The sequence below is a fragment of the Patiria miniata genome, unplaced genomic scaffold (assembly GCF_015706575.1).
Source record: "Patiria miniata isolate m_02_andy unplaced genomic scaffold, ASM1570657v1 HiC_scaffold_17, whole genome shotgun sequence".
Classification (NCBI taxonomy): domain Eukaryota; kingdom Metazoa; phylum Echinodermata; class Asteroidea; order Valvatida; family Asterinidae; genus Patiria; species Patiria miniata.
This window is the reverse complement of record NW_024037055.1, coordinates 4806140-4819165: the sequence shown is the minus strand read 5'-3', so window position 1 is coordinate 4819165 and position 13026 is coordinate 4806140. Positions and strand designations below refer to the sequence as shown.

The following is a 13026-nucleotide window of genomic DNA, read 5'->3' as shown; positions in this document are numbered from 1 at the left end:
ACATGTTTATGTCAAAAAAGTTTTATCTCTGACTTCCTTTAAAAAAAGGGGGGCCCTGTTCAGGAAAGGACATTTTTAACAAACATTTGCATGGCATATGCGACTGCTGCTGTATCAAATTTACTTGTGAGTATCCAATTCCCATCTTTTTATACTTGATTACTGGAGTGTGTAGCATCATTTTGACAGGCAATAAGTTGTGTCTTCTTTCTTTTAATTCTGGGAAAAAATACCATGTTCAGGAAAGGACATTTTGAAAAAACATTTAACAAACACATCAATGTCTCACTCAAAACGGCATTACAAAAGAACGAGTTGGTCAATCCTAATGAAATCTGGTGTACATATTTTTGGGACATACTTCAATGTCCTTGCAAGTCTGGGTGGTTCCCATGGCATTTATTTTTAATTCTCATCAATTGCAGTCTCTAGAAAATGTGAATGAGACTCCAAATCTTGTGCTTTAGCACCCATGTGAGCTTATAATTTGAAAACCATAATGCGTAGAGCTGCAATTTTTTTTCTGGAGACTGCTACAACATTACGGTCCTTGTGAGACAAAAACCAGCAAATTCCAACAAAGTCTTCCTATGAAATAAAGCATCGATTTCCTATTTTTCATTTTGCAACCTTTCCCGTGAAACTGCCCCAAAACAGGGTTACAGGGAGCTTACGGTCCATACATGTAGCTAACCTCACTATCCACTAGGCTAACTGTGGCAGCTCTACAACAGCCATTCTTTCAAAGCTTCAATGTCTTGTAACTAGTTGACGACATGTATGTACGTAATAGTGATAGAGTGACGTCATTTTTTTTGGTCATGAATAAACATGCCGGTACCGGTACATGTAACTTAATAAAAAAATTAATTAAAAAAATCCATCTTATGAATAGTTAATGTGGTACCCGCTGCTATGTACATCAGATTCGAACCAGCCAACTGATCCTGTTAGCTCGGTGGTCGAGTGGTAAGACATCTGCACTAGAAAGCAGGACGTTATGGGTTCGAGTCCCACCCGAGTGATTTTTTCCAACTTTCACTCGGGAGGTAACACACTGAGTATTCAGTATTTATACGTCGGTGAAGGGCAAAACCTAGTTTGATTTACATGTAACTTTTCCATCGAAACTACTGAACATGGGTTCTGTGAGAGACATACTCAAAGAAGGAAGTATTGATCTGCTTGTGCAACCATAAACTCAAGATTATTAAAATCGCATGACCCATAAAATTTGACCAATTAGTTTGTCAGATTTCAGCAAATGTTGGCCGACTCAAGCCTCCCTAAAATAAACTGCTCTGTATTGCATACGATGACACACCATTTCCAGTCCTCTGATTTCACAGATGTCTTAATTGGCTTAGTGTTGTGAGAACAATGGATAAACTGGTTCAATAATATAAATGTGGCAACAAGGACGCATGCAGAAGCTAATAAAAACAATACCATCTGGTTGCGTTACATGTAGAAGACAACATTGCAGCAACGCTTTGTAAAACTTTCCCGGATTACAAAATGTTGCTGGCTAATTTGAGTCTGCCCTAATGCAATCTCGTTACATTCTTTCTAAGCCGCAAAGTCTGACAAGCATTATTGTCTGTGTCAGCATTGTTTGTTGATCCTTTCTCCTGATTACAATACCTCCCTCTTCACATTTGTTTGCAGCAGACAAGCGTTAATTGGCTAATGCTTTTAAGCTGTCCACTTGTGAGAGTGGCTGAGTATTGATTTGTACTTGTTCCAGAGATTAGGACAATTAATTAGCGAGTGGGTGGGAGGCAGGAAAGCTGTCTTGGAGAAAATGGTTACGATTTGCTTGGATGCGATGCATTTTGTGTGATAATGTATTATGCATGTATTTGTGTTCCCCCCCCCCCCTTTTTTTCAACTGTTTGATCTGAAAAAAATATTGAAATTGATACATGCTATCAGAAATTACCGGTACAGTGTATGCATGTTTTCCCACAAGAACCTATTTTTATGGCTGTTCATGGAATGCCATTGGAAGCTATTGAGCTGAGTGAGAATTACTGATTGCAATTTAGGCATTCAAATACAAATGAGATTGTAATCATTTGAGTCACGACTTAAATAATATTTTTAATGTCAGATTTTGTGTTTTGAATATTAGGAACAAGTCAACGCTGTTTTTCCCTGAAATATTGACGGCGATTTTTGTCTGTTTTCCTTTGCACATTTTCGTTCATTCATGGAGGTTTGAAAACATCCATGTTTCACTGTATTTAATTGATTATTCATCAGTTCACAGAACGGTAATTGATCAGTGGTGGACACTGGGCAACTGAACTTTGTGACCTTTTTACTAAAATTCACATGAGAATAGAGTATGCAAATTACGTGAAATTTTCACAGTTACTAGTCAATAACATGTACTTTATCCCTAAGTTATTTTTATGAAATGGAGCAAGTCACATATTTCAAAATAACATTTTTTTCAAATTCGGTCACTTTCTTTTTGACTCACCCTGTAGAAGTTGAAAAGACAGTCTCCTGCAATGTATTGATCTGTCATGATCTAGGGTTTTGAGAGAAACCAGTTATATGTTATCATTTTTTGAACAGCATAGTCTGTACGATTTCAGCAGAAAAAAATTGTTAAGTTAAAATAATAGCAAGAGTGAGATCGTTTTCACGTGCTGCTCTGCTCCAGTAAGGAACCATGGGCGTCGCCAGGATTTTTTCTAGAGGGGGCAAAAAAATTTTGCCAAAAAATGCTTGTATTTCTCAACACATTCTCGATTTATCAGTTTTAGAGGGGGGCAGGGACATTTTGCCCCCCCCCTCCCCCAACTCATTAAATTTACACCACTTTGTCTTCGCGCCTCTTTTTCTTTTCTTTTTTTTCTTTTTTTTTTGCTTTTCCAGGGGGGGGGGCAAGTGCCCCCCCCCTTGCCCCCCCCCCCCTCGCGACGCCCATGTAAGGAACTGAATAGCATCATGTATTAAAAGAACCGGCACAAAATTTATCAATGTGGTACTGAAAATTAGCTTCATCTCCAAACATTTTTTTTACCATTTAGCACTTGTAATATTTTGTATTTCATTGTATTTCCCTGATGAGTCAAGAAAAAAAAAATGGCCAAGACTGGTACGCACCTTTTTGTTGCCAGGGAATTTCTCAATCATTTGCTATGGTTGCACAATGTTTTTACTTATATAATAATCTTGTTTATCCTGCTATTTCAAGTTCACATTAGACAAGGTTGTACTTGTTTTTAATGCACCAACTATTAAAAGAAACAAATCATAAAAGGGTTTTAGCATTTGCACAGTTCACTGGCCCAGAATGGACAGGAAAAAAAAGAAAAAAAAAAACCTTTCTCATATCAGCAGTGTTTTTTTTAATCAAGCGTACATTTCAACCGCAGATCAAGTGCGATACATCTACGGTTTCTTGAATTCCACACGGTTGCTGCTTTGAAGTCTTGAGTGCCGAGCTGCACTTTGCCCATCTAGTCTTTAGTATTTCAGGCCGGATTGGATAACACGGGTCATGGCTTCAAAGCCCCGTCCTACTTTTTCATCTCGGAGTGAGGGACTGCGTGAATTCCTAAGATACCCCCATAAAATTGGAATTCATGCCTGGTTTTATTGGGGAAAAGGGAGGGGCTTAGTTGAGGTCATCATGAGACTCTTAGGGAGGGAGGATTTTAACTCTTGCTGCCAATAATACTGTTGCGATAAAATAGCGCCCTCGGTTTTGAGCTGGTGGCAGGCATATCCTGCGTGTCATAGTTCCCTGTATCATTTAATATTTAGTAGTATTGTAACACTATAATACGTAGTAAAGAAATTGCATGGTGGTTTACTGAAAATTGATAAAGATAATATTTATAATGACATCCATAATGTTATTGCATGTATTTTATTTTGTATTTAATACTTTAATAAATACAGTAATATGCAAACAAATATTTTCTGTACAAAGACACTATGTCTTTGTACGTTGTTGAAAATAGATGGGATTGATATGATAAACACATTTCCGATTTTGTAACAGTCCCTCAGCAATGGATATGTAGGCCCTACATGTTACGTGAATACTAGTAATTCTGTAATTAAGAAAGAAAAGTCGCTGATTGGCAAAAGCCAAAGTTGCCAGGTACTACATGTATTTGGTGATAGAATCTGGCTTTCTACATTCAGTGTTTTCAAATTGTCAGTTGAACCACAATCACATGACTTCTAAACTGAAGAGATTCTTTTCAGTTCCAATTGTCATTAAAACCGACGATAGGTTCGATGTCGAGGCTGTACAAGCTATTACAAGTTTAAGCGCCCTTGAAACAGACATTGATAAAATGGGGAGCCGCCAACATAGGGCTGGATAGCTCGGTTGGTAGAGCCGGAGGTCGCAGGTTCAAACCCTGCTCCAGTCTATTTCTTTGTTCAACTTTAAATTTCAAACAGTTTGGCGTCTCAAAGGGTTTAAGCAATAACTGTTCCATCTCTGTGTGGATTTTATCTTGTAGCTCTACGACAAGATCAACACCAAGTCCAGCGAGCAGATGCCTAACAAGAAGGACATCCCTTCAGACAGCGTCCAGAGATCCAAAGACGTAAGTAACAAACCTTCCCGCGAAACAGTCATATCCCCCCCCCCCCCCCCACTTTTGGACCAGGGGGGATGGGCTATTGAATCATCCCCCACTTTTTCGTGATGCGAAAAAAAATGCGGATTTCAAGGTAGTTTCGAACATCCCAACAACAAAAATGTACTCAGTAGCACTGAAAAGTGGAGAAACAAAGTACAAAAGCTTTTAAAATGTGCCGTTTTGATGGAAGCGCGAGTATACATATTGATATACATCTATATCCTGAAGAGCGCCCCCTAGTGTAAAGTGGTGTCCGCCCCCCCCCCCCCCTCGAATTTCCATGGCTGGGCAATTCTTGGATTTTGATCATCCCCCATCTCCCCCCCCCCCCCCCCCCCCCACTCGCCGGCACAGATTTACGCCACTGGGTACAACACTCGCCACGTTGTTCCAAACAGGTGGTGAATTTGGCATGAGAAATCTAAAACACCAAATATTTTTTGTCACATCTATGATAAAAAATGCATCCATCCCTTTTATTTGAGAACAGTGTCTCACAGGCCAACTGCATACCGCCCTCTCTTGAAAATTGATCCCAACTCCGGTGATTTTGACCCTGAACCCGCAAGATTTGCATTTTGCTACTGTTCCCCTCCCCCCCTTCTCTAATCTAATTACTTTCGTCCCCGGCTTTGGCGCGTGCAATGATTCATTGCAGTTGTCACATTATGACGTCCATAGGCATGTATCTTTTGAACCCAATTTGCCATATTGCGTGTGTAAAACCACATCAGTGCATGTGGGGTAACAGGCCCAAATTCCCACCGTAGTTCGTTTCTTGCAGGTGGGTTGACGATGATCAGGGTTATTTTTAGAACTCAACAGCGCCGTGTGGTGTGTGTTTCAAGTAAATGCTGCCCTCTGTTGTTCATTGTCTATTGATGTTGAAATACTGTAAGGGACGGTAGACTAAAAAAAATTGAGGGGGGGCAGTTGGCCACATTGTTATTGCTGTAAGTTCCTTTGATAAATGGCCTATTGTAGAATTTTCAAATAAACACTTAATAGTTTCTTAGGTTTGTTTGTTGTTGTGAGGGGGTATTTTGTTGTTGAGGCGTTTTGTTTATTTGTGGGTTTTTTTGGTTTTTTGCACAAAGTTGAAACTTGAGAAGTCATTACTTTGATCTGTTTTGCTTTCAAATGTAAATTTTACCTTCTAATAACTTCCAAAATTATCAAAAGTTCTCTAAAACCAAATCAATTCCTCCCCCTCCGCTGGCTCAATTTTTTTTTACAGTATGCACAAGCAAGTGAAGCAACCCTCCTCAGAAATTTGATTACAAAATCGATAAATTATTGACAACACTTGATGCCCAAAGTCTTACAATCTGTCAGTATCATGATCCTCCAATCAAACTGCAGTGTACTTGTTGGCTCAAAATTTAGTAACATACATTTTATGTTAAAAAGCTCAGTCAGAGTCTATTCTAAAGTGATTTGCATCCTGCACAGTGAAGAATGTATCCACTTCTATCATTAGCACCCTAATTAACCAGATTGGCAGCCTGATTGGAGAGACAATGAATAACCAGGGGAGTGCCCAATTGAATGTTCCATCATCCATTAAATGACGTGATCGGTGCTTTACCAGAGAATGACATTTCTCTCTGTTAATTATCCTTCTCATTACTTGTAATGGAGTGACTTCTTTAGCGATCCATAAGAGTGGGGGTTGCACTTATTTTTTTTGTAATGTAAGCATTAGAAAATGAATCATTGTGTCCCATTTAAACCTTAAATTTTGAACTTTTGTTTGCCATTTTTAAGAGTATTTTGGTGCCTTTTTGGTTTTTATGTTATGCAAATGGCTATATTCATGAGAAAAAGTGTGATGTCATTTGAAACAGACACCTTAATGTTAAAGCTATTTCAGCACCAAAACTTTCCAGATTTTTTTATATTTTCTTTGGTGATTTGTTGTGTCAGTACTGGTACATGGCAGTAAGCCAATGAGCAAACTTTTCTCACAAATGTTTTCAATGAGCAAATTTTTGGGTTCACGATTTGATGAGTAAAAAACTCATAAACTGAACAGTGTCTTCCTGAAATGACATCACAGCAACAGCAGCCTCAGTTGTCCAGAAAAGCATGGACAATTTTAAATACTTTAACCCTAACTCCCTAGGCCTTTCTGCTAGGATGTACCGGTAGCCTCAATCCTGCAAAATCCTCCTATTGGCCTCATGGAAAAATAACATATAGCCACAATCCTGCAAATTCCTCCGTTATTTCTTGAATATGGTACATGGAGGGGTGACCACTGCCTGAATCCTGCAAAATCCTCCGGCTGTGACTGTCAATAGGTTAAGGCAGAGGCAGTGACATCCTGGAGCAGTGCGGAGGATGTCAAGTATAATCAAGGACTAAATTTATGCACGGCTGAGCATAAACAACACAAGGTCCGGCCCAAGACCTTGACACAGTGCTTACTCCGAAATCAGCAACGCACTTTTGCCATGTAGCCTCAATCCTGCAAATTCCTCCAATTTGCAAAAAGGATTTTGGAGGATTCAGGGCGGTTAGGGTTAAAGAAGTGCACTTTTCAATCAAAATTTACCAAAAAGGGATGCCTCGTAGCTGTTATACATTTCAGAGGAATGGAGATTTGCTACAAATATGCACACGTGTAAACTTCATCTCTTGGACATGATGGAGCCTTTAAGCAGTAATCACTCCCACTGTTCTCTTGATTAGTTTCCTTCTGTGATGGATGGCTTTAATGAATCTCTTTAACATTACATTTAACGTAAATTGAGTGGGACAGGCCGCTTGGCAGTGTTACCTTGGAAGTGCCTGTAGTGATTATGAAGATGTGATACACATAGAAGTAGTAGATGGAGTTTTGGTATTAAAACGAGGTTGGCCGTTATTGCACAAAGTGTCATGCTGACATTTAGTACCCGTACATTTTTGTAAATTGAAGAAACGTGTTGGACGTTGAAATCTTTGTGCACGAACTATGTATGCATGTACATTTATGGTGATTTTTTCAAATTAGGGGAATTTTGATCAGTATTAAACGTTTTCATGATATGATCAGATAAGATTTTATCATCGGGGAAAACTGAAGAATATAAAGTCTTTAATTTTCTGAGTGTTTTAAATTCACGACGGGAGCTGAATATCTTTTAACACCAGTCGGGTATTTATTGCACGAAATTGTACATATACAGGCACATATATCTTCATTACCAAGCGTAATTAGGCCATTTTTCGGCATTTTTTAGTGTCAATTTCTATACAGTTTTTAAGGGGAAAAAACTGGTTATGATCTCCCTTTTTCCCTCATCCCCCAAAAAATTGCGAGAGGTTTTTTAAACATAGGGTTTAACATGATTATGCAAAGTAAATCAAGGCTTTTAAAATCCTGTCGCATTATCCCCCTAATTTTGTTTCATAGTGAGTAGAGAAAAAAAAATCAATTGGGATTTGTAGTGTAATGAATGAATCCAGCATTTTCGTCCCTGGCAAAGTAAGAGCCAAAATCCAAATTGGAAAGCAAATCCCCCACCAGGTGAACTGTGAGCCATAGGAGGTTTATATCAGAGACAGGTGCTGAATATAGCACTGACTACCACAGGTTACTGTATATATTAATATCTAATTGTTGGCTAGGAGTGCTCTCCCAAAGCTTTCCATTAGGCCCCCCAAAAAAAGTCTCCGGTTTCTGGTATGGAGCTTGCCCAAAAAGTGGTGCGGCGACGCAGCCTTTTTTTTTTTTTACCTGATTTTTTTGCTTCAAATGTCGGCTGATGACTGCAAATGGTGCCCGACTGAACTTCGTGCAACTATATGGGAGTCCAGAGAGGCCACATATAAAGCTTATTCTCGACCATAACCCAATCTAAAAACACGTTAAAATTGTGCAGCAGCAGGATTCCAGTCAAACCAGTGAGTTTGGCGGTTTTGAGACATCATCTTTCATTGAAAAAAAAAACTTTTTCATTTTGCCGACACGCATGGCTACGGCGACGCGCGCGCATACCAGAAACCGGAGACTTTTTTTGTTTGGCCTTAGAGTGTAGACGGTGGATCCACTTCACTTGAATGAATTCAAATAGATGGTTTCTAGTATTTAGTCGAATGGGGGGGGGGGGAGGGGGATTCTGCCCCCCCCCCCAAGATCTCGGCCATCGAGTGACGAAAAATTTTGAAACTCAGTATATGCATAGAGCAACTCATCTAGAGCATACCCAAGAAATTTCATGACTATAGATCAAAGGGTTTTGGAATTATGGTTAATTAATTATTCATATACATACGAATGGTAATTGTGCTCTGTGTGCAATGGGAAAGTTTTTGATCGCTGCGCGGCAACCTATAGTCTGATTTTTATGTTTTTGGTATCAAAAGGTGCGCAAGGCTAAAAAAGTCATAACAGCTCGGGTCGCTCGAGTTTTTTTTAAGGCTATCGGCGGATTCCCCCCCCCCTCCCCCCCCCCACCCTTTCAGGGTTAAGTGTGTGTTCACATCAATGCGCTAACCATCGCGTGAATCAGAACAAAGACAGATGACATCACACTTCGGTACTCTATTGAAGAAAAAAAAAACAACATCAACAGATAAAGTTCAGCAAATGAATTCAGCCAGAAAATCAAGTCCATTGTGAACATGTACTAAAGCAATTCGAAAACTGTTATTTTAGTATTAAGAGAAAGCACATTTTGTGTGGTTCAGTATGAGACACTGAGAAGAGAATGATTGCATGCTTTTCGTCTTCATGTCAGCAGATATTGGAGTTGCTACAGAGGAGCCCTCAAGACAGCCAAGAAAGCTATGAACTCCAGGCTATCCTCGCAGAACCGCACTTCAGGGTAAGTACCATAACATTGACAGAACAAGTTGAAGGTACAGTCCGTCATTTGTAATTTGTGCATTTTGTTCGTTTGAAGCAGCAAACGTGCTAAAAAAATCTAAAGAAGGGTGCTGAATGACTAACCTGATGAAGTTTCAGCTCAGCTTCAGCTGTATATTTCGAGAGTAACAACATTCAAGGATCTCGATTTTAAATCAAAAGTTGCCAAATCATGTTTTGAATTGGGCCTGAATTCAGCGTCCGAGACACGTTCTCATTGAGCTGATTGCAGCTACGCGATGTCTCGCACTGAACCGATTAATTATAGCAACCGCACGCACTTGTGCGTCGTGTCAAGGCTTGCAAAATTCAATGTTTTAAAGTTCTCCCCCGTACAATTTTAGAGTTTCACTCTGAACAGATTTTGTTTTTAAAGGTAGAGTAGATCATTTGCAGCTATCCAAAAAGTAACTGACAAAATTATTGTTCAAAAAACTTACCCGGTTTAAAGATATAATGGCAATAAACTCCCTGCGATATTAGTCTTTCTGGCATGCTGTCCTTTTGAAGAAAACAATAAAAGAAGGCCATTTCCAAAGTGACATTTTCAGGGGGATATTTTCAGAGCGTTGAAAACGTCCAAAATATGAAAAAATAGTTTTTCCGTTGAAATAAAACATACAAATTAAACTTAGAAGGAGAAAAAAATATGTTAAAAAGCTTGGGTAAAACAATTTATCATAGTTTGAATCTAAAGAGACTATAGTGACAGTTACACACTTCACAATCAACCATTTAAATGAAAATGAAAATCTACGCTTGAGGTAATGAGGCGGAGAAAGCTTAGCGTACCGGTATGTCACAAATACGGTTCTATTCACATCACCTAGGATTCCCCGGTATCCAACGATATTCTGTAAAGTCTCCCTCGATGAAACGACCGCTCGATTATTCTATAAAATGTCTCCTCTCGTGACCCTCTGCCCGAGTATTCCTTAAGCCAACACAATTACATCAGTGGCGCCCACAGGCAAATAGAAAGAGGAAAAAATATCTGCAAATAGAATCACGAGACCAGATATTGGCTGGGGCTTGTTTGAGATACACATATACACATGCCGGCCTTCTGTGCATAGATTTAGCAATAATGCAATATGATGTGAATACCCCCCTGTGTGTACAACGTGTATTATTGTATAAATGTGTATTTTCGAAGGCTAAATTTTTTTCAAATGCCCAATTTGTTTGAATAATGTGCTTGTAAGGAAATGATATTTTAACCATTTAAATTTGAAAAGGCCATCCAAAAATAACCTAAAGACCCCTCTGGAAAAGTCAGAGCATCAGAACATGACTTATATGAAATCATGAGGTGTTTTTTTTTTAATGAATTAGGGGAGTAATGCATCATGAAATTTTGTTTCTTGTACCGGTACATGTACATGTTGCCGGGACATCATACTCACAAGTAGGCCTACAAGTAAGATAACTTTGGGACAAAAATATTCATTCTCTGAGCCCAAGTCATTCAAGTCACAGCACCCAAGCACACTTCTCATTGGCCAAGCCATATCCTCTGATTTGCATATTCATACAATGTAGCCTATGCATATTCATGCTCTGAGCCTAAAGTCACTCAAGTCACAGCACCCATCCCACTTCCCATTGGCCAAGCAAATATCCCTTACCCACTGCATATTCATAGCCTTGACCCCTGACCCCCATACCAACTGACTGGGGAGGAGCATGGGATGTGACATGTTTTAATTTGCCGGTCAGACCAGACTGGCTCACAGACATTGGTTTATGAGTCAGCCGGCCAGCCAGCAGCCAGCCAGACACTGTGGTCTGTAGTTGGTTCATAGTATTGGATATACTCGTAGGGTATCGCTAGCGGCCTAGCTACATATGGTCTGTGTACTAACAAGCCAGTCATCCTCATAGGGGTAAGCCGTACTTCCTTTCCAGTTCCACTTATAGAAACCAATTTTTTGTGTGAATGAAGTATGTAAAGAATATTGTCAGTTTAACATTTATTAGTCGGGAAAAAATCTTACTTAAGTCACCTTTTTAATTTTTAGATGTTGTACAACTCTGGACAAGATGAAAGCCTTTATAATTATAGTGATGTCCACATTTGTGGACAGCTATTTTGTTGTGGACAACTAACATCTACTATTAAATTTGAACAAGATTTATAACTACTAGAGACTTGATCTTTATTAGTCTCCTCGTTTGAACAGGATTTATAACTGCTAGAGACTTTATCTTTATTAGTCTCCTCATAAAAATGCCGAGAAATTTGTCTCATGTCCTCTGCCAGATTTAAAAAACATTATAAAAATATAAAGTATATTAAGAAAGAAGGCAAGTTAAACATCAAACGTCGACCAGAAACCATGATTTTTAACACAAATAAACCGACGAAATGACCGTTTACCGGTACTTCGGTCACAGATATGAACAGCGCCCTCATAACATTCTCAGTAAACCTGTGTGTGAGAGTGTGTGCAAGTTCAAAACTTCAAGTCATGCAGAATAAACATTTTTTTTTTTTTTTACTAATTATTTACTTATTATTATATTTTGCTGGGACGTGTTTGTGGACACAGATACTAATGCGAATTCTATGCACTCAAATGTGAAAAATTGATCTGAAATATGAAATTTGAACAAAAGGTGGGGTCGGACATCCGGGATTTTTTTTAAATTGGCATATCTAGCTCCCAGACCTATCCGGTATGTTCTTGGAACTCGATGGTTCTTGAGTCTGGAGTGCTGAATGGTAACACAGAGTAACCAATGAAAACTGGTGTGCAAATGACATAGATGTTTTCATGGGATGACGTCACTCTGGCCCGATCTACAAACATGTATTACAAATACAGGAATTTAACCCTAACCGCCCTGAATCCTCCAAAATCCTTTTTGCAAATTGGAGGAATTTGCAGGATTGAGGTTACATGGCAAAAGTGCGTTGCTGATTTCGGAGTACGCACTGTGTCAAGGTCTTGGGCCCGACCTTATGTTGTTTATGCTCAGCCGTGCATAAATTTAGTCCTTGATTATACTTGACATCCTCCGCACTGCTCCAAGATGTCACTGCCTCTGCCTCAGCCTATTGACAGTCATAGCCGGAGGATTTTGCAGGATTCAGGCAGTGGTCACCCCTCCATGGACCATATTCAAGAAATAGCGGAGGATTTTGCAGGATTGAGGCTACTTCCTAGCAAAAAGGCCTAGGGAGTTAGGGTTTTAAAGTGCTATAATTATTAAAAAAAAAAAAAAAATAGCTCATAAAACAAAAGCCTGACAATCTTCCAGTCAATATCGCATGCTATACTTGAAATCCTAGACACTGTATTTCCCCCCAATTTGTTATGCTCCACGCTGATTATTTTTGTTTCCTAATCAAAGAAAACAGATATGATATCCAAGGGCAGGTTAGTTACATGTAGCAGCGGGTGTAGGCCGGCGGTGGGCGCGGTGGACTTGCAAATCCCATCCCCCGACATCATATCGAGCCGGGGTCCCAGACTCGAATTGATTTTCCAATAAATGGACTGGCCTTAACATTTGCATTCTTCATAACGGGGAAGGAAGCTCGTACAG

General features: G+C 39.4%; 1 protein-coding gene across 2 annotated transcripts in view; it reads left to right on the top strand.

Moving 5' to 3' along the window:
* LOC119723573 (peripheral plasma membrane protein CASK-like) overlaps positions 1-13026 on the top strand; it is a 111645-nt gene that overhangs the window by 70018 nt on the left and 28601 nt on the right. The window contains exons 13-14 of one of the 2 annotated variants that reach the window (XM_038194294.1): positions 4497-4583; positions 9350-9433. In XM_038194294.1, the coding sequence (XP_038050222.1) occupies positions 4497-4583; positions 9350-9433 (171 nt within the window). Of the gene's footprint in view, positions 1-4496; positions 4584-9346; positions 9434-13026 lie in introns of both variants that reach the window. The other variant, XM_038194293.1, reaches the window with a different exon arrangement.